Source organism: Polistes canadensis, unplaced genomic scaffold (assembly GCF_001313835.1).
Source record: "Polistes canadensis isolate GaletaPanama2010 unplaced genomic scaffold, ASM131383v1 scaffold_286, whole genome shotgun sequence".
NCBI classification, from domain to species: Eukaryota; Metazoa; Arthropoda; class Insecta; order Hymenoptera; family Vespidae; genus Polistes; species Polistes canadensis.
Genome location: NW_014569833.1, coordinates 86,078 through 104,581, shown reverse-complemented (window position 1 = coordinate 104,581; position 18,504 = coordinate 86,078). Strand labels below are relative to the sequence as shown.

The 18,504-nt window shown below is 30.8% G+C and overlaps 3 protein-coding genes across 5 annotated transcripts in view; 1 reads left to right on the top strand and 2 right to left on the bottom strand.

The window, feature by feature from the left end:
* LOC106791129 (Kv channel-interacting protein 1) overlaps nt 1-8,372 on the top strand; it is a 13,814-nt gene extending 5,442 nt beyond the window's left edge. For all 3 annotated transcript variants that reach the window (XM_014756536.1, XM_014756534.1, XM_014756535.1), the window contains exons 3-7: nt 6,941-7,010; nt 7,084-7,154; nt 7,236-7,508; nt 7,609-7,946; nt 8,127-8,372. In XM_014756536.1, coding sequence (XP_014612022.1) covers nt 6,941-7,010; nt 7,084-7,154; nt 7,236-7,508; nt 7,609-7,656 — 462 coding nt within the window. In that variant the 3' untranslated portion in view covers nt 7,657-7,946; nt 8,127-8,372. The remainder of the gene's footprint in view (nt 1-6,940; nt 7,011-7,083; nt 7,155-7,235; nt 7,509-7,608; nt 7,947-8,126) is intronic.
* Nucleotides 969-4,259, bottom strand: LOC106791128 (T-complex-associated testis-expressed protein 1-like). Its single transcript, XM_014756533.1, has 8 exons — nt 4,172-4,259; nt 3,877-4,047; nt 3,598-3,736; nt 2,934-3,174; nt 2,555-2,710; nt 2,173-2,287; nt 1,165-1,292; nt 969-1,104 (listed from the first exon to the last, which is right to left on the bottom strand). Exons 2-8 carry the CDS (start codon nt 3,972-3,974, stop codon nt 1,037-1,039), a joined length of 945 nt encoding a protein of 314 aa, XP_014612019.1. The 5' UTR covers nt 3,975-4,047; nt 4,172-4,259; the 3' UTR covers nt 969-1,036.
* Nucleotides 8,373-13,341: 4,969 nt separating the features above from the next.
* LOC106791120 (alpha-aminoadipic semialdehyde synthase, mitochondrial) lies at nt 13,342-18,294 on the bottom strand. The gene is made up of 10 exons (XM_014756523.1): nt 18,155-18,294; nt 17,591-18,073; nt 17,288-17,513; nt 16,882-17,209; nt 16,406-16,769; nt 16,004-16,326; nt 15,660-15,909; nt 15,315-15,578; nt 14,843-15,227; nt 13,342-14,767 (listed from the first exon to the last, which is right to left on the bottom strand). The coding sequence occupies exons 1-10, from the start codon at nt 18,248-18,250 to the stop codon at nt 14,652-14,654; spliced, it is 2,835 nt and encodes a 944-aa protein (XP_014612009.1). The 5' UTR covers nt 18,251-18,294; the 3' UTR covers nt 13,342-14,651.
* Between the last annotated feature and the right edge of the window lie 210 nt (nt 18,295-18,504).

The following is an 18,504-nucleotide window of genomic DNA, read 5'->3' as shown; positions in this document are numbered from 1 at the left end:
TTTGAGAAAATTACGGGTTTTTCAAAAAAACTAAAATATTTCATATATCTGGGATTCTGAAAATTTATTCATATTTTTTTTCGAAAACTACATTTAAAAACAAAAATTTTGAAAAGAAAAAGTTCCCGAACGGTCAATTTTTGAAAAAGTTCTGACAATTTAAAAATAAAAGAGCGGTTTTTTCAAAAATTCATAACTTTTTTTGAGTCGGGAAAAAAAATTTGAAAAAATTCWGAAAAATAACTTTCGGGGGGTAGAAAAAGATAGAAAATTTTCAGCGAAATCAAAGGGGGTCAGGTAAAAAATTTGTCGATTTGACATGGAATGACCCATATATATATATATACATATGTATAAATTTAGATGAATTTGTAAAAAAAAAAGATTAGTTACGAGTTTCATATTCTGACGTGTATCTTTTTCACGAAGGGCTAGGTCAACGAGTCGATCATTCATAAATATCGATATATATTATTCAAAATCACTAACTGATTTTTATGAATGAATTTTTTGATAGTACGTATTATATCGAATGTTTAAAAAAACAAAAATGTGTATATATCGAAGTGTTTGCAGTTTATCGTTAAATCATTGTCATTAATTGTCCAATGTCGATCAAAATCAGGAAAGAAAAGGTCATCTTGATCAGCAAACTTTACGGATTTATCGTATCGCGCAATTTGGTATTCTTCGATAGTGGAATTTAATTTGACGTGATCGCGTGCAAGTTCGTTCGAGGGCACTTAGCCTAACATTTATATATATATATATATATATATAAATGCATATGTATTATCCCCTTGAACTCCATACACGCTCGAATGCTCTAATTTCCATCGACTTTCCTGCGATGTTCCCCGTTTTTGCTGGCTTTTCGAATGATCTCATCTTTGTACGCATACGCAAACTCGTTCCCCACTTTTGTATTTAAACATTTGGCTAATAAGAAGAAGTTTCAAATGTATATTAACATTTGTGAACATTTATTAGCATATTATTAAGTTTTACACTTATGTTAGTCACCATTTGATTAATTTCATTTGAAGAAACGTTCACCGTAGATTCGAGAATCGAGTATCGTTTTTATGGTTGTTGGAGTCTCGTCTGAAATATAGAATATAATTAATAAGTAAAAAGTTAAGTTAAAATCTGATCGATCGTTACCTTCGGCTAAAACGATGCCTTTTTCTTTTCCTTTCTCTTCTTTCGAGTACTTGGAAGGTGATAACGAGCGTAGGGTACTTCTTCGTGAAATCCTTGACGATGCTCTTCTACCTTTTCCTCTCTTGTTTCTGAGAAAACAAGATATTTAGGTTAAAATCTTTTGCATCTATTATATACATTTTGTACATCTTTTTTTGGGCTTGTTTTTTTTGCTCGTCGATTGTAATAAAAAAAAAAAAAAATGAAACAAAAATAGGTCTTTGACTTTCTTTTGTCGAGCCCGATGAACAAAATTCCAAAGATAATAAATTCTTATTTTCTCCACGATCGTATTAAAGTTTGGCTTTTAGCCAACAATCTATCGCGAGGTAAGAACTTTTTGAATAAAACAACGCAGAATTGTTGAGTTGTAAAATTGCCGAATAGTTGGGGGGGTGGCGGGGGGAGGGGGACATTGGATTAATTTATAACGCATTTAGATCCGATCGATCAATCTTATTTCTTTTTGTTTGTTCTACTTTTTTTTTTTAACAGGAAAATAAATTGTTTTCCTTGTACTACTCGTTCGTGTAAATTTAGTTCTATTTTCGTTTGGTTGATTCCCTAGCTCGTGCTCGATTAGATCCACGCGTTCCGATGCCAACGAATTCAACGGAGATAGAAAGAGAGGATCGATATTCATGAATATTGCAACGACGTTGAGCTTCGTCGATGACGAGCACTACGAAAAAAAGTTCAACTTCTATTTCCTTGTGTCTCAACTAACTAACAACGTGTTATTTACAATTTTAGCAACATTTCCAATACCTCTCTCTTTTCTTTTCAATTTATATTCAAACTTCGTGTCATTATATTATAATAATATAATCTTACATTAGCAAAATGCACTTTGAAGAATTCATTATCTCGCTTAAACGAGTGATTTGATGTCGATCGAATCGTGAGAGTACTTGAAAATTCAAATTAATTGAAAATGATCTAGATATGTATATACGAATGATGGCTCACCTAAGTATACTTTGCCATATCGAGTATTCGGATTCCTTCGTAAAATTGCACATTCGTGCATCGAATTTTAAAATGTTCCTATTCGTTTGAATAACTTTGTCAAACATTTTGCCAACTGTAAAGAAATAATAAATATATAATAGATAGATGCAAATATGTACAAATAAAAATGTGGAAATGTTAATAAAATAGAAATGAAATAAAGTCAAAGAAATATAATGTATGTTAAATATTCGGTATTTATGATAAAATATCAATACGTAATCGTGACCCAACCAATAATATCATTTTATATATATTTAGATGACACAATTAACATGTATCTAAACTGTATGCATAAAAACTTCAAGTTTGACGTCCTAATAGAAAATCTCAGATTCACCTATTGGACCAAAATTGTTGTTTGACAGATCAATCTCCAACGAAGTGACATTTATATCCGTAGATTCGAGTATCTCGGCTATTGCTTCTCCGATGTCTGAGCTCAATTCGCAACTGCTGACATTTAGAATCTCTACGTGGTTGTTTCTCAACAGCACTTCAAACGAATAAACATCATTTTTATTATGTCATATACCCATGTGCAATGTCTACAATATTTTGCAAGTGTCAGATTTTTAAATAAAGACTCTTGCGAATTTGTCCGTTAACAAATACAAATGTCATTGTGCTCTTTTTAACAAGATCAGTGGTTCTCTTTAATCGTTTTTCATCTTCTCTCGATAAATTTTCTTTTACTTATATATTTATTATTTACTTACGTGCACAAATGTGAGAACCCCCAGCATCGCCCAAAGGATTCAATCTTAAATCAAGATGCCTCAAAGATATCGTACCATTTTTTCTTAATAACGCGTAAACTATACCGGATACACCTTCCGCACCGATATTATTATTGGCTAAATGAAGAACTTGCAGTTGTCCGTGTAATGATAAAAATTCAGCTACCGCTTGTGCACCCGAATCGGATAACTTGCAATGAGAGAAATCCAATTCTTTCAGCTATTTTAAGAACAAAGATCAAATAAACGAACATCATTTTCAAACAAATTGTGCCTTTCGATTCTGTAAGTACATGAAAGAATTTCATATGAAATCAAATTCAATTTCTGAGATATCGATTTCAATACTTCTTCTTTTTATCAAATCACATATTTGTTATTTTCTGCAAATGAAATTGTATAAACTTAAAAGGTTTATGCAAAAAGATGTGTGAACAATTTTAAATAGGTGTTCAATATTTGTAATAGGGATACGCTTGAGCTAGGATTACATATTGATATCTCATCGTAAATACTGATTAGTATTTTTGAAAATATTAACAATTCTTTTTAATAACATCCTTGTTTTATGTCGAATATCAAGTTCTCAGATGCACCTACAGAATTTCATTCCTTTTTAATTGTATAATCGTTTGACATTAACATTTTTATTTCCAATAAGTTTCTGAAGAAGAGCAGCAACCCTGACACGATCTAAATTACTTCTCGTCAAACTGAATTTTCGTAGATCACGGCAAGCTTTCAACCCTTCACCAAGATTCGAACAATCTTGTACTGAAAACCTTATAAAAGAAAATATATTTCAATGAATTTCTTGAGACACAAATTAGTACTAAAGTGATTTTTTAAAAAGAAGAAGAAACAAAGATTGTCCAATATATTAAATGTTATTTTAGAGGGTGAATCTTATTATAATACTTACTGAAAATCTTTCCATTCGAAACCGTCGTTCATATAAATCATACCTATGTTCAAGGACATTTCAGTTAAGTACGGTAATTGTGGTAAGATTATCGACATGGGAATATGTTCAACTACATAATCATCGTTGTTCGAATCTGGACCACCGATCGATAATGTTGTCGATGCTTTTCTGAAAATAACAATTTCATTTATTAATTCAATTATAATAATTTTTGATACTTCGGTTTAATATTGATAAATTTGAATTTTGTTCTTTTCTAAACACTACGAATGATTTGAAATACTTCGCATACATAAGTTCGACTTAGCTTCAAGTGCAAACGTAGAGACGATTTTAGCCAAGAGCCCGAGAACGAGTATCTATTAATAATCTTTAGAAATATTGTGTATATATATATATATATGTATGTGTGTATGAGAAAGAGAGAGAGAGAAGACGCATTCAGTCAAAAAGATATATATTATTCGTTGGCACCTTTGTGTGTTGCACTCACTTGGTAGGTTTTAGAGCACGCAATTTCAAGATACGCACGTGCTCGCTCGCAAGTTTAACGAGTTTTATACAATCATCTTTTTGCGATTCGAAGTAACTTGCTTCGAAATTTTCCAGATATTCGGCCAAGTGACGTTCGCAGTATAGTCTTCTCCATGATTTACCATGATCTTTTGGACTATTATATGACCATCTAATCGAGAAACAATTCACAATTTATTGTCCAATCTTATATAAGTGGAACAAATGAATTAGATATTTTTCTTATTTATTTAGTAACTTTCAACTTCTTTAAAACTATTAGGTGTACGAATAAGTTTCCGCCGTTTTAATGTAGATAACGCGGCGCGGAGTTTCCGTTAACTTTCGCAGATGATATCCTGCTTAAAAATTAGTTTGGACGTTTAAGAACAACATAATCTATTAATATTATTGATTTYATATTGGTAAAATATAATTTTTTTTAGTTGAAAATGTCCAAATTTGAGCCAAACAAGCGTCATTTGCGGGAAATATTAGTTTACTTCTTTAATATAAAGAAATCTGCTGCTGAGGCGCATCGATTGCTCGTAGAAGCATATGGTGAGACTGCTTTGAGTGAGAGAACGTGTCGTGAGTGGTTTCAAAAGTTTAAAAACGGTGATTTCGACGTAGATGACAAAGATCGCAGTGGAAGGCCAAAAATTTACGAGGATGCAGAATTGGAGGAAATATTGGAGGAAGATTCATCTCAAACACAAAAAGAACTTGCTGTAACATTAGAAGTCACTCAGCAAGCATTCTCACATCGTTTAAAATCATTAGGAATGATTAATAAACAAGGAAATTGGGTTCCGTACGAATTAAAGCCGAGAGATATTGAACGCCGATTATGCTTAAGTGAAATACTGCTTGCTAGACATAAAAAAAAGGGTTTTTTACATCGTATCATCACTGGTGACGAGAAATGGATACATTATGATAATCCAAAAAGAAGAAAATCATGAGGATTACCAAGCCATGCGTCAACATCAACAGCAAAACCGAATATTCACGGAAAAAAACTCATGCTGTGTATTTGGTGGGATCAGTTGGGTGTAGTGTATTATGAGTTGCTTAATCCGAGCGAAACAATCACCGGAGCCCTCTATCGAACACAATTAATGAGATTGAGCCGAGCTCTGAAGGAAAAACGCCCTCAATACTATTCTAGACACGAAAAAATTATTCTCCTGCATGACAATGATCGTCCACATGTAGCGGCTCCCGTGAAAAAGTATTTGGAAACGCTTGATTGGGAAGTGTTACCCCACCTGCCGTATTCACCAGACATTGCACCGTCCGATTATCACCTATTTCGGTCCATGGCACATGCTCTGTCGGAGCAGCGGTTCAAATCATATGAAGATACCAAAAATTGGGTTGATTCGTGGATAGCCTCAAAAGACAAGGAGTTCTTCCGACGTGGGATCCGAATGTTGCCTGAGAGATGGGAAAAAGTCATTGCAAGTGATGGACAGTATTTTAAATAACCTTAAAATTACCATTCTTCTAGAATAAATACTTAATTTTTAATAAAAAAACGGCGGAAACTTATTTGTACACGTAATATAACAAAGGGCACAGCAAGAGTGGCGCTGCTCTGATATGTTTTCAAATGTAAAATACAGAAAAAAACTGATTAACCTATCTTTAGCAGCACGTTCCCAATAATATTCGTAAGGAATTTTTGTAATAGTTAACTCAAAGGGAAGATTAGTTGGCAAAGTTTCTATAAGAAGAATTTTATCCATACAACTCGGTAATTCTTCGAGTATAGGTCTACTTTTCCATGTCGATACGATAACATTAAGAGCAAGTATCTTCAATTCTGGTACAATGCCCTCGTCCCATTTGAAATCTTCCGAACGAATATTTCTTTTTTGTTCGTATGGCAATAAAGTGCTTTCCGTCGAACATCTGTATAAAATGAGATAACAATTATATATAAGTGTAAACAAATTTATGAAAAATTGTATTTGAAATTAGATTAATTACTTGTAGGCTTTGAAAATATTCTCACTAATCGTATGCGGAATTCTCATTTTTCGAGTGTTCTTCAAATATGGTTCTCACCTAAACAAAATGATTTATTTCGTTATCGTTAATCAAAAATTTGATGTGTGTGTATATGCGTGTGTTTTGTTGTAATATTTAATTACAAAATCTCGGCGAGGCAAAAAATAAAAAATCTGAAAAAAAATGAAGTAGCGAAACTTCAGGAGTACTTACATTATATGTACTTACTATATACGTATATATGAAATTCGTAGCAGTGTGCCAATCGTAATGAGGAAGGAGGAAAACTCGTTTAAGTGAGAGACCTCGTCGCCAATTAGCCTAACGAGAAAGGTGTACGGGTCGCTTAATTCTTGAGCGATAATTTTGAAGAATGAGAAAGAAGGTAAAACAGATTGAGAACGTAAATAATGATAATAGGGGTGTTAGAAGAGGCCTAGAGACGAATAAATTAAGTAGACCCGGCAAACAAACACGAGCACACGCAAAAGTTTCTTTTTTTAATGTTGTTTATATTTTCGTTTACTTTCAGGAATGCCCGGAAGGCTTGGTTCACGAGGACTCCTTCAAGGATATATACGCAAAATTCTTCCCACATGGCAGTGAGTTCCAATTATATATGAGATACGATTTTTGCGTAAATTAGTTAATGGCGACCCCTCATGCGAATTGCAGACTCCAGCCTCTACGCTCACTACGTATTCAAGGCTTTCGACGTTAACTGTAACGGAGCCATCAGCTTCAGGGTAATTCAAACAGATTAACAAGTGTCCTTTAATTTAATATTCACGCATATCTAACGATTAAGTGTTAATAATATGTTGTAGGATCTTTTGGTAACCCTGTCGACCCTTTTGCGTGGTAGCATTTATGAAAAATTAAGATGGACCTTCAAATTGTATGACATAAATGGGGATGGTTGCATCACGAGAAGCGAATTAGGAGAAATGGTTACGGCAGTGCACGAACTCATGGGTAGAAGACATCATGCGGAAGAGGACAGAAAAGCTAGGGAACAACTGGATAGGGTCTTTAAGAAATTAGATCTTAATCAAGATGGTGTTATCACTATCGAGGAATTCATCGAGAGTTGTCTTAAGGTATGACGAAATATAAATGGGCAAGATAAAAGTATCTGATTGGAATATCATGCTACGTTCAATTAACTTGGAAAATTATTTTGGTTCGTTACGTTTATAGGATGACGTGATCACAAAATCATTAGCAATATTCGACAGTGCGCTTTGATCTCCGGCAGAAGAGGAAAAGTCGGAGGACGATGTATCTGGAAGAAATGCAATAGCACGTCTGGCACAAACGGCACCAGCAACACCGCCTCCTTCACCACCTACACCGCCTACACTTTCACAATCTTTGTCGCCGTCGCCGCCACCGCCTTCCTATTCCTTGTTACCACCGATACCTCCGCCTTTACCCTCGCAACCACCACCAGGATATACTGTACAGGATCAAGAACTTTATTTACTTTTGGCAGCTCATTGGTGGAATCAACCTGAAGCTCCTCTTTTTTGTTAAAGGTACGAAAATCTACAAATAATTATACAATTAGGAGACGAATCATTCCAAAATTTTCATTAAATATTAAAAGAATCTTTATTTTATTTCAAATAGTAATCCTGGATGTTTTTGCTTTGTATTTTAATCGATTAATCAATCGCTTCTAAAATCTATCTTTTTTTTCGTTCTATCTTTTCCAGACGATAACAAAAACTGCAACTGCCTCCAGTGCAATGAAATGTAATAAAATATACGTTTGACGAAGCGTTATTTATTAAAAGAAGAACAACAACAAAATAAAAAAGGGAGTAAGAGACAACTTTCAAAAATTAGAAGTAGCTTGAACGAAGTAAGCAAGTAAGATCGCACGAGTGTGGAAAGATTCGATTTCAATTAATCGAATTTAAATTCATCGCTCTCTTCTAGAAGAAAATCCTAGGATATATTAAATAGAAAAAAAAGAAACTTTGAAAAATAGATAAATAGATTCGTAAGGAATAACCGTTCTGTTAGTTATTTATTAACAAGCGTTTCATTCAGAAAAACTGATCGATGATATTGTCAACGTAACGCAGAAAAACTGAGGGGAAAACTGATGAGTGAGAGAAAGAAACAAACATTGTTGAATAATTTATTAAAAATATTCCTATGAAAAGAACCGTAATAATAATAATAATAATAATAATAATAATAATAATAATAATAAAAAATACAAATTTAATGAAAGAAAAAAGGTGCCAAATCGCCATCAAAGCAATTCATGTTCCAATCTCATGAGAATCTCATATGTAAGAATCTCTTAAGTATTATATTATAAATATATAAACAAGAAGGAAAGAAAGAAAAAAAGGATAGGGAGACAAACTAAAAATTCACACAGCACTTTTAAATCTGAAAAATAAAGAAATATTATAATAAATATTCCTTTAGGAACGTAACAATTCAAAAGAAACAATCTTGAGACAGTATCGGTGTATGTGGTACACTACACTAATGAGAATTAGATTATTAGAATATTATATCAAAAATCTTCCAAATATCGATCTTAGAAAAAAGAAGTAAATATATAATATAATATAATATAATAATAATAATAATAATATTAAAAATAACATTTCAGTAGAGGTCATGGTATTTACTTTTTAAAATCCATAAATTAATAAAAATCATAAAACTCGTAGAAAATAAAACTCTCTTCCGGAACTCTCTGATGCAACCCTCTTCCGGTACCCTCTGACGCAACGAATGCTTTTCGATAATAAATAAAGCAATAGAGACGTTTCTTTTATTTTTATTCTTATTTTTTTTAAATACGTTTCATTTATAATAACCACCGGCTGTTTGTATTTTAAAATTTTTAGTGAAGATAAATAAATAGATAAATAAATGAATTCGTTAAAAGTACATTGTATAATATTACAATGTAAAATATGTTAGTTTAGATATTTTTGTTCTTTTTATTTTTTCTATAAATGTGATCGTAGATAAAATTCGATTTTAAGATTATTAAATTTATCGGATTAGATATCTATGTGATTATATTACGACTGCACATATCCTTATCTAAACTAAAATAAAAAGTTAAAAGGAAAAAAAGAAAGAAAAATAAGAGAAAGAAAGATATGGAGCGTGTTCATTTTTTCTTCGGAACAGATTGAACAAAGAAAAATAAAGAAATAAATTAATGTACCTATTTAGTAAAGTCCAAAATGAATATTTTCAAGCTTGTGCTAATAATATATAATTATAATGATAATATAAAAAATAAATAAAAAAAAAAAAAATAAATAAAATCGCACAGAGTGAGAGGGCAGGAAAAATTATAAATAAATAAAATTGTCAAATTGATTAAAGAAGAGCATTGATTATCAAAAAAAAATCAATGCCAACTAAACACCAAGTTATTGTAATTAGGATGTAATGCATAAAAATAGAAAGCAACAATAACGCGTTAAAGTTTATCATAGAATTAAATTAGTAATCGTCATCGAGTCATAAGTATACTCAAATTTTGTCTGCAGTTTTTCATAAAACACGTAGCATACGATTTCAATTAGTGTATTATTAATTGCATTATTTTCAACGTAATAAACACACAGATACATATACATACACATCCTACGGGTTCTGATCGAAATTTTGTATCGCTAGTACTGCCACTGATCATAATTTTATAATATACATTTGTGAAATAATATGTCTTGATTAGATTTATAAAAATTAATTTACTTTCGACTGAAAAAAGAATTAGTTTGAAAGAATAATATTTCAAAGAAAAAGAAAATGTGATTTCGTATGCTTTGAGATTAGAAAATTCTTTGATCTAATTATTTCACAAATGTATTTAATTCTCGCGTGTCTATTTAAAAATCATTCATTCGCTAAGACTGTCCAATAATACAATATTGCAATTTATAAAAATAACAATTATTAAAATTGTGTATATAAAAGAAATGTGTTTACACAAGAATAAGCCGAATCATAAATTCCATTTATATATATATATATAATAATTATATTATTTCATTCATTTCCGATATATATATACGTATAAGTTGTAAAGTAGAATTTTTGTTAAGAGAAATATGATTTACTTACAATTTTTCTCAAAACTTTAATTTGTTTGTATATGTGTGTGTGCATGATTCATTGAAAAATGAAAAAAACATATGTCGTATTTATACGTACATAAGACAGTTGTCATCACAATGATGCCTTTTTCTCATCACCATCATCGTTTACATTAAAATCCGTACATAGTTTATATATTTATAATTTATTGGCAAAATAAGCACCTATTTGAAAGAAGAAAAAAAAGAATTGCAACAGAAAGAAAGAAAGAAAGAAATAATTCATGTTACTAAAATCAATGGCGTAACGTTTTATTTAAACTCCGATCGATCTCTAAGCGTTTATTGCCGTAGTGTCTTAACGGGGATCAAGATAAAACGTGCGATGCTAAATTATATACTAACGTGCATTACTATGACAACGAGAAAAATAAAACATGACAGCATCGAAAGTAGCACATTTATGCCAGCGTATCGAGCTTACATTCATAACGGGATACATATATATATATAAATATATGTATTTATATATTTATTTGAAAAATAACATTATACTATTAATCTCGTCAATACACCACCTATTCGTGTCTCTCGATCAAGTATTTAAAAAGAAGAACTTTAATAATTCCATCTCTACTAACAATAAAAAAGAAAAATAATTACATAAAATATTAATACGGATGCTGAAATACCAAAAAAAAGAAATTAATAACGAAATATGTACTCTTCCAAAAGTACAAATATTAATACGCAAAGAAAATAAACAAAGACTCGAAATAATTCTGAAATCAAAATAATTGAAAATAATTCCGGGCCATAGTTTTATTATACTTTTGAAAACCGATCCGCGACATCGTTTTTAAGTTTATTATAAATATGGATTTAAAAAAAAAAAAAAATGCATAATTTCAAACACACTTAAATAATTACCGGCTTATATATATAGTATATATGCTTCTGATACATACTAATCAGGGATATATAAAAAAAAAAAAAAAAAAAGAAAAAAGTAATATAACGTAAAATACAAATCTAAAGGAATTAAACTACAAAATGTTATCAAATAAAAATGTTAATTATTGTTATTATACGTTTATATATTGTTGTGTCATTTTGAAGGAACTGATTGAAAAATGCAATAATTTTGTTTCGGTATAGATAAGAAAAGAACAAAAAATAATGATCGACATGCTTCTTACGATACTAACCATAAGAACGAATAATGAATTAAAAAAAAATAAAAAAACTGCATTATAATAAGTCAATGGACTAAGGATGAGAAAAAAAAATAAGACAAGAATTCAATTATTAAATGTGATATAACTCTCTCTCATTATTATTCCCAAATATTAATTGTCGAATTTTACTTATAATATTGGAAGTTAAGAAAAAAAGAAGCTCTAACACAAATAATAATATTAATAAATAATATTAATAAATATAAAAATACGGCATATGTATGCGAATGATCTATGGCTAAAGAAATATGGTTCTTGTTGTTGATGCGGTGCCTTCTACGGTCACTGCAGATATATTTTTTATAATGTTTCTTATTATTATTTGCAAATCTCATATTCTCGGAAAAACACTTAAGTAAACCAAAAATTAAAGTTAAAATAAAATCATACGAAAGTTCCATCGACTGTGTTCTTTTATGGTTAAACGAAAAAAAAAAGAAAAAAAATTAAATAAACAAATAAAAGAAAAGAAAAAAAAGCACAAGCGAGGAACCCCAAATATCGAGGATAAATAAATAATGAAATAAATAAAACGCATACGTAAAGAAGTTATGCAAATATATAATTAATTAATAATACGCACACGCACACGCACACAGTCGTATCGAAATGATCTAAAATGACATACATATTCATATACCCATGTCACACTATCGTTGTAAGGAGTCTATCACGTTCCTTAATTGAAAACATAGCTTGATCAAATAATTATTTATTTAAATGTTCCATTTTTTCATACGTGTTATTCATGTAACAACTGTCAACGATAGATATCTGTGTATTTAAAAATGATTAGAAAAAAGTTAGTATACGTTTAGCCATGTTTTTAGCATGAGTAATGAAAAATAAAAAAAGTAAAAAAAAAAATTATAAATTAATTAGTACAAGAAAAAAAAAGAAGATATGTTGTAGTTTATATAATAACGATCAATAACAATCGACAAAAAGGAAACTTATTCGATTCGCATTCTAATCTCTAAACTTAGGATGAAATTTAGATTAAACATTTGTCCGTTAACAAAATTAATCAAGGCTTTAAAAAATATTTATTATAATAACTGTACTTATATATATATATATATAATTAATTAGCCGCGTTACGATTATGGATTATATATTACTAATTATATTTAAAAAAAAAACTTAATAATAATACTTTAGTGTACCTCGCTCACATGATCGTGCGAGATCATGTAAGCTGCTATTTACTGGGTCAGTATTTTAAACATTTTTGATGAAGTATTTTCAATAAATAATTATTGTTTATGATAAAATATCAATAGATAATAAAATTGATCAATATTATACCGATTAAAATATAAAAATTGTTAGTTATTTTAATGGTTGGCTAGTATTTATAAAATATCAATACGTGATCTTGACAGATAAATACTGATCATCTATTTAAATATTAATATCTGTATTAATTATTTATTTAACAAAAAAGTATTGATTGAAAATATTTAAAAAAAATACTGATACAAGTAAATAAAAGTGATAATCTCTTTTCATAAGGGAAGAAAATATAAAACAACATATATGCGTGACGAGAATAATAAAAAAGAAAAAAGAAAAGCTCATGAAATACAATCGTTAATAGGAAAAGCTTTTTCTAACTATACATAAGTCAATCCTATTTAATCTTTCTTCTAGGAAGAAAGTTTTTAATAGTTATGTAATAGTTTATAAATGCTTTTAATATCGTTGGGTTGTACGTAACGATTGTTTTAGGTCTCTCGTAGGGATAAATTAATGAATAGTTAATTAAATAAATATAAGTATAAAATAATGTTAGTTCACAATTTTAATACTGGTAGTAACAATCTTAGAAAGACATTTGCTATTTGCCATTCGAAATAGTTGATTGTTACATAATGCGTTAATATATTCATAACACTATCAATAATTGTTGAAAAAGAGGGAGAGAGAGAGAGGGAAAGAGATAAATGTGGGATACGTTTTTATGGTAAAAAAAAAATAAAACAAAAGGAAAAAGAAAAAAAATATAATTAATAAAAATAGTTAAATCATACGTATGATTTATTATCACTGATAAGATACTGTAATCTCATTTTTAATAATTGTTTATGCAGAGCGTATCTCTAAAATGCATATTCACCATCTCATACTGCCAATTTTATGTAAAATGTTTAAAATATAACTAAACGAGAATGTTAAAAGATTATAATGAATGAGAAAAGAGGTAGAAAGAGAGTTGTGAAAAAAATACTTTGTAGATAAGAAAAAAAAAACACTGTTGCGTTGCATTTGTTAGAAAGAAATTGTTCTTTTCTTTTTTACTGTTTCGGCGTTCTACTTTGTCCGATATTTCATCATCCGCGTTTGTTATAGTATCTAACAATAAATTATCGAATAATGAAATGCATAACATAACATTGTATTACATTAGAAAAATATCATTGTCTGATAAATCACACACACATTGTCGTTACGCGTACAAAGTTTGACTATAGGGTTCAATAGAAATGTTCGTTGGTTAGATAGATAAAAGCACACACACATACATACATAGACACACACACAAACATATTAACACTGTCGAATTAAATGTATTTATAATCCGTAATCTCCGATATGAGATATATGTAATGTTGTAAGAGAAAGAAGAATTGCTAAGTCATTAATTGTAAGATTTTTAGCTGCCAGAGAGATAAAGAGCAATTCGTTTGTAAACAAAACAGGAATAATTCCACTTTTTGTCAATGATTAACAATGCTCCTCCAAGTGAATAAATCAAAGATACTTTGGCGTTATATAAAATGACTCGAATTATATCTTGAATATTTCATATTTGTCATATATCACACAAACAACAAATATTTCTTTTTTACCCTTTTTCAAATTAGAAATAAATTTTGGTTTAATATTTGATTGAAATAAATTTGCTAAAAATATTTTACCACCATTTGGAAGTTTCAAAAGATTCGACACCTTCTGCTCTAAGACGCTGAAGTATGGGTCGATAAATATCCGGCGTGAATGGTAATACCATACCTCTTTGTTGAATCTCACCTGAAATCATATATAATTCCATATAAAGATAATAAATAAATAAATAAATAAATAGAGAGATTAATCGTCGCGTACCATCTAGAATCATTTTAACAGCAATGGCAGCAGGATATCCAACCGTACGAGCCATAGCAGAATGTCCTGTTGTTGCATCCCCATACAATACCAAATTAATTCCTTTAGCTTCTCTTTTATTGTCAGGCCACAATATACCAATATCGTGTCTGAGTATAACGAGATCACGTTCATTCTTCTCGTAAAAGAGTTTCTTCGAAAGATAATGAGTTAATGTATCCAATGGTGTATTCAATTTGAAAACTAAATTTTCTTCTAATAATCCTAAATCTTCGATAGCTTGTACGCGTTCCTCCGAATTGACTCGTTCGGCTATTTTTCGTTTGAGATTCTCAAAAAATATCTTGTCGTTTGCCAGCCCAAGTAAATTACATATCAATACTCTCTGAAATTAATTTCAAAGATGTATCGCAATTAAATACTTTTGTTTCTTTTGATAAAAATGTATTTTGCGTAGATCATATAATATTACCCATGTAATATCTGGCCCATTTGGATGAAGAATTGGATGAGGATTCGGATCGATAAGTCCAAGATATTGCAATGCCTGTATGGTATCAGAAAATCCCTTGAATCTTAAGGTTCCACGTAATACGGTGCTAGCATTATGAATTCCATATAGTTCTCGATATATAGTACTATCTCGATTAGGGAATCCTTCTAATGCAAATCCAGGAAGAAAGTCTAGAGGTTGTACAGCTGACATTAGATCACCACCACCTGATATTTCTACTTCCTGCAAATGAATATTATTATCACGGTTACTTAAAGATCCTTGTCATTGATAATTGTCTACTACAAGTTACTCGTTCAATACCTGACCATCTCGATGATACTTGGCTGGTGCCAAAGTGTTTAACAAAGCACCTTTTGGTGACCAACTAAACTTGTATCGTAGAGGGTTACAAGAGCATTCAGGTGCAGGTAAACCTCCGCACCATGAAACAAATGATTCTATCTTTCCACCAGCTTGTCGTACATCATCGAAACATTCCAATGCTAACAAATGATCTATACCAGGATCCAGACCTATTTCGTTTAAAATAGTAACTCCTGCTGCAACGGCCCTAAACAAACAATTATATATATATATTTAATTTAATCATTAATTAAAAAGAAGAAAATTCTTACAAATGTCAATAAATAAAAAACAAAATGTACTCGTCGTGAAGACATTTAACATTGTCATTCAAATAACTAGCCGTGACCAAGTGCGTTCTAGTCTCAATGCAAGCCTTAGCAATAACATGATGCAAAGAATAGGGTAATAATGATACAACAACGTCTGCCGATCCAATAACATCTTCCAAAGTGTCTGGTCTTTCAAGCACGTTTAAAAATATGGGTTCAACGCCAGGAAATCGATTAGCCAGTACATCAACTTCATCTTTCAATTGGGATACTACCACCAGTTTAATACTGCTATCCCTGTGGAGATATTCAACGACTGGTGCTGAAACATGTCCAGCACCTAATATCACAACCTAAAACAAAATAAATTCAATCTATTTCACAATGGAAAAAAACAAGTTATTTTGTAAAATGAAAGGAAACAAAAAGTACCGTTTTATTCTGTTTATCTCCGTTATCGGCTTTATGTTTACTTCGATTATTCAATAGTCGGAGTTCTTGAATATACTCAAAATTCGGTGTTAATTTTCCATTCGAAGCGATAATAGCGTCATTGACGACTGGACTGAAATTATGTTCCTCTAATGGTTTCTTAGCATCCGACATGATGACTTCTAATGCATATGGATATAAGAGATTACCGAAAAAGTCCGTTGATTCTTTGGGAAGTTGCGTTGGCATATTGTCGATCGAACATACTAAAACTCCTGGACCTTTGAACGACTTCGTATCTTTATTACGATCAGCATCGTAAAGACAAAACGGTGTATCTATCGTTGTACACTCGTTCATGAATCTGTAAACATTGATAACGAAGTGAAAAAAATATGTCATTATTTTTCTATTTCTTTTCTTTTTTTTTTTTGTTTGTTTTTTATATAATATACTGATAATTATTATTTGCTTACTCTATACTGCCACCGGGATCAGCCGATATGTCACAAATCGCTAACATTCGATGAGGCAAAGCTGGTGCACCAACACTGATCGGTAGCCAAGGTGTATTAGCAGGTCTTAACAAATATTTAGCATCTGGTATAGTCAATAATTTTGGCGAATCAACTGCCCAATAAATACCATTTATTATAACCGAAGTATAAGGTGCTATCTTTTTACTAAATGTAGATATATATCTTTCGGGATGTTTTACATATTCTTCCGGATCGAAACCACCACCTTCTTTTCTTTCTAAATGATGCCTTCGTCTCACTTCACAGGCATATATTTTCGTGGTATCTGAATAAATATAGGTCTATGTACATATCATCTATCTAAATTAATTAGAATTGTTACATAATAACTGTTAATAATTACCTCCATGTTCTGCCACTTTTCTAAGCATTTCCGGTGGTACAAATTCATAAGGAAGTTCTTGAAATACTTCTTGGCCACCTTGACTGACATTGCCACTACCAGTAAAAACAAAAGTCAAAGGTCCGATTGATTTCGGCATTGCACCCAATGCAATTTCATATCCGGCATCTCTTATAGATTGTCTTGCCATTGCTGAATCTCTGTAGTTGTGTGCTGGTCCAATATGCTGAATACGGAGAATATTAAAAGTGCGATTTAAAGAGTAAATTACAGAAATACAATAATACTTTTAAATAATAGTACCATAAATGGCGTATGGTGACCTAACGCAAGTAGTCTAAGTCCTAATCCATGCAATATGTTGACCATACCAGCAACCCCAGCGTATTTACCAAATGCTACCACCCTTTGTCCGTTGTGATCAGTTAATTTTTCGTAATCCAATAAGCGTATATTTTTTTCCAAAATTGCATCCAACAATGGCATATTGTTTTCTTGAGCTTTTATTGTATGTGAAAAGAAGCAATACGTTTTATTAGGTATCAAATGATCAACCGGTACTTGTTTGACGCCAAAAATGACGGATGCAGAACTGATATCTTCTTGTACTAAGGCACCTGCTGCCTGATAACTTTGCACTGGATATGCTCTTCTATTGCTAGGTTGGACTATCACTTTTACACCTACTCGGACTAATCGCCGTACGTTCGATGGTGCCAATGGTGCTCGTCTTTCCCATACTGATTGATCTTCTCGTCTTATTGCTATAACTCTTCCTTTTAGAGTCTACAATTAAATGATTTCTTTTATAAATTTATACAACCAGCATGTAATAAACAATTGTCTAGAAAATAATCAAAATCTTACATTGGTATTACGGATAATATTGTGCTTTAATAAACCTATTAATTTCGACGAAAGGAAATATTTCTGGTCTAATTTGAAAAGTCCTAACATCCACATAATATATATATATATATATATATATATTTGTTATAATTAACAAAATATCCCGTATAAATAATGAGACGTTCTATATTATCGTTAAAATACACAACACCAATCATCCACTACTGAAGACATGCATTAGGAACGATTGATTTAACTAAAGAGAAATGTTTTCGTTGAATAAAATTGTATTTTTTAGTTAACAGGACGTTAGCTCGCTTTTCATGAATCATATCAATGTTTTGATACGCTACAGGTCATCGAGTTCA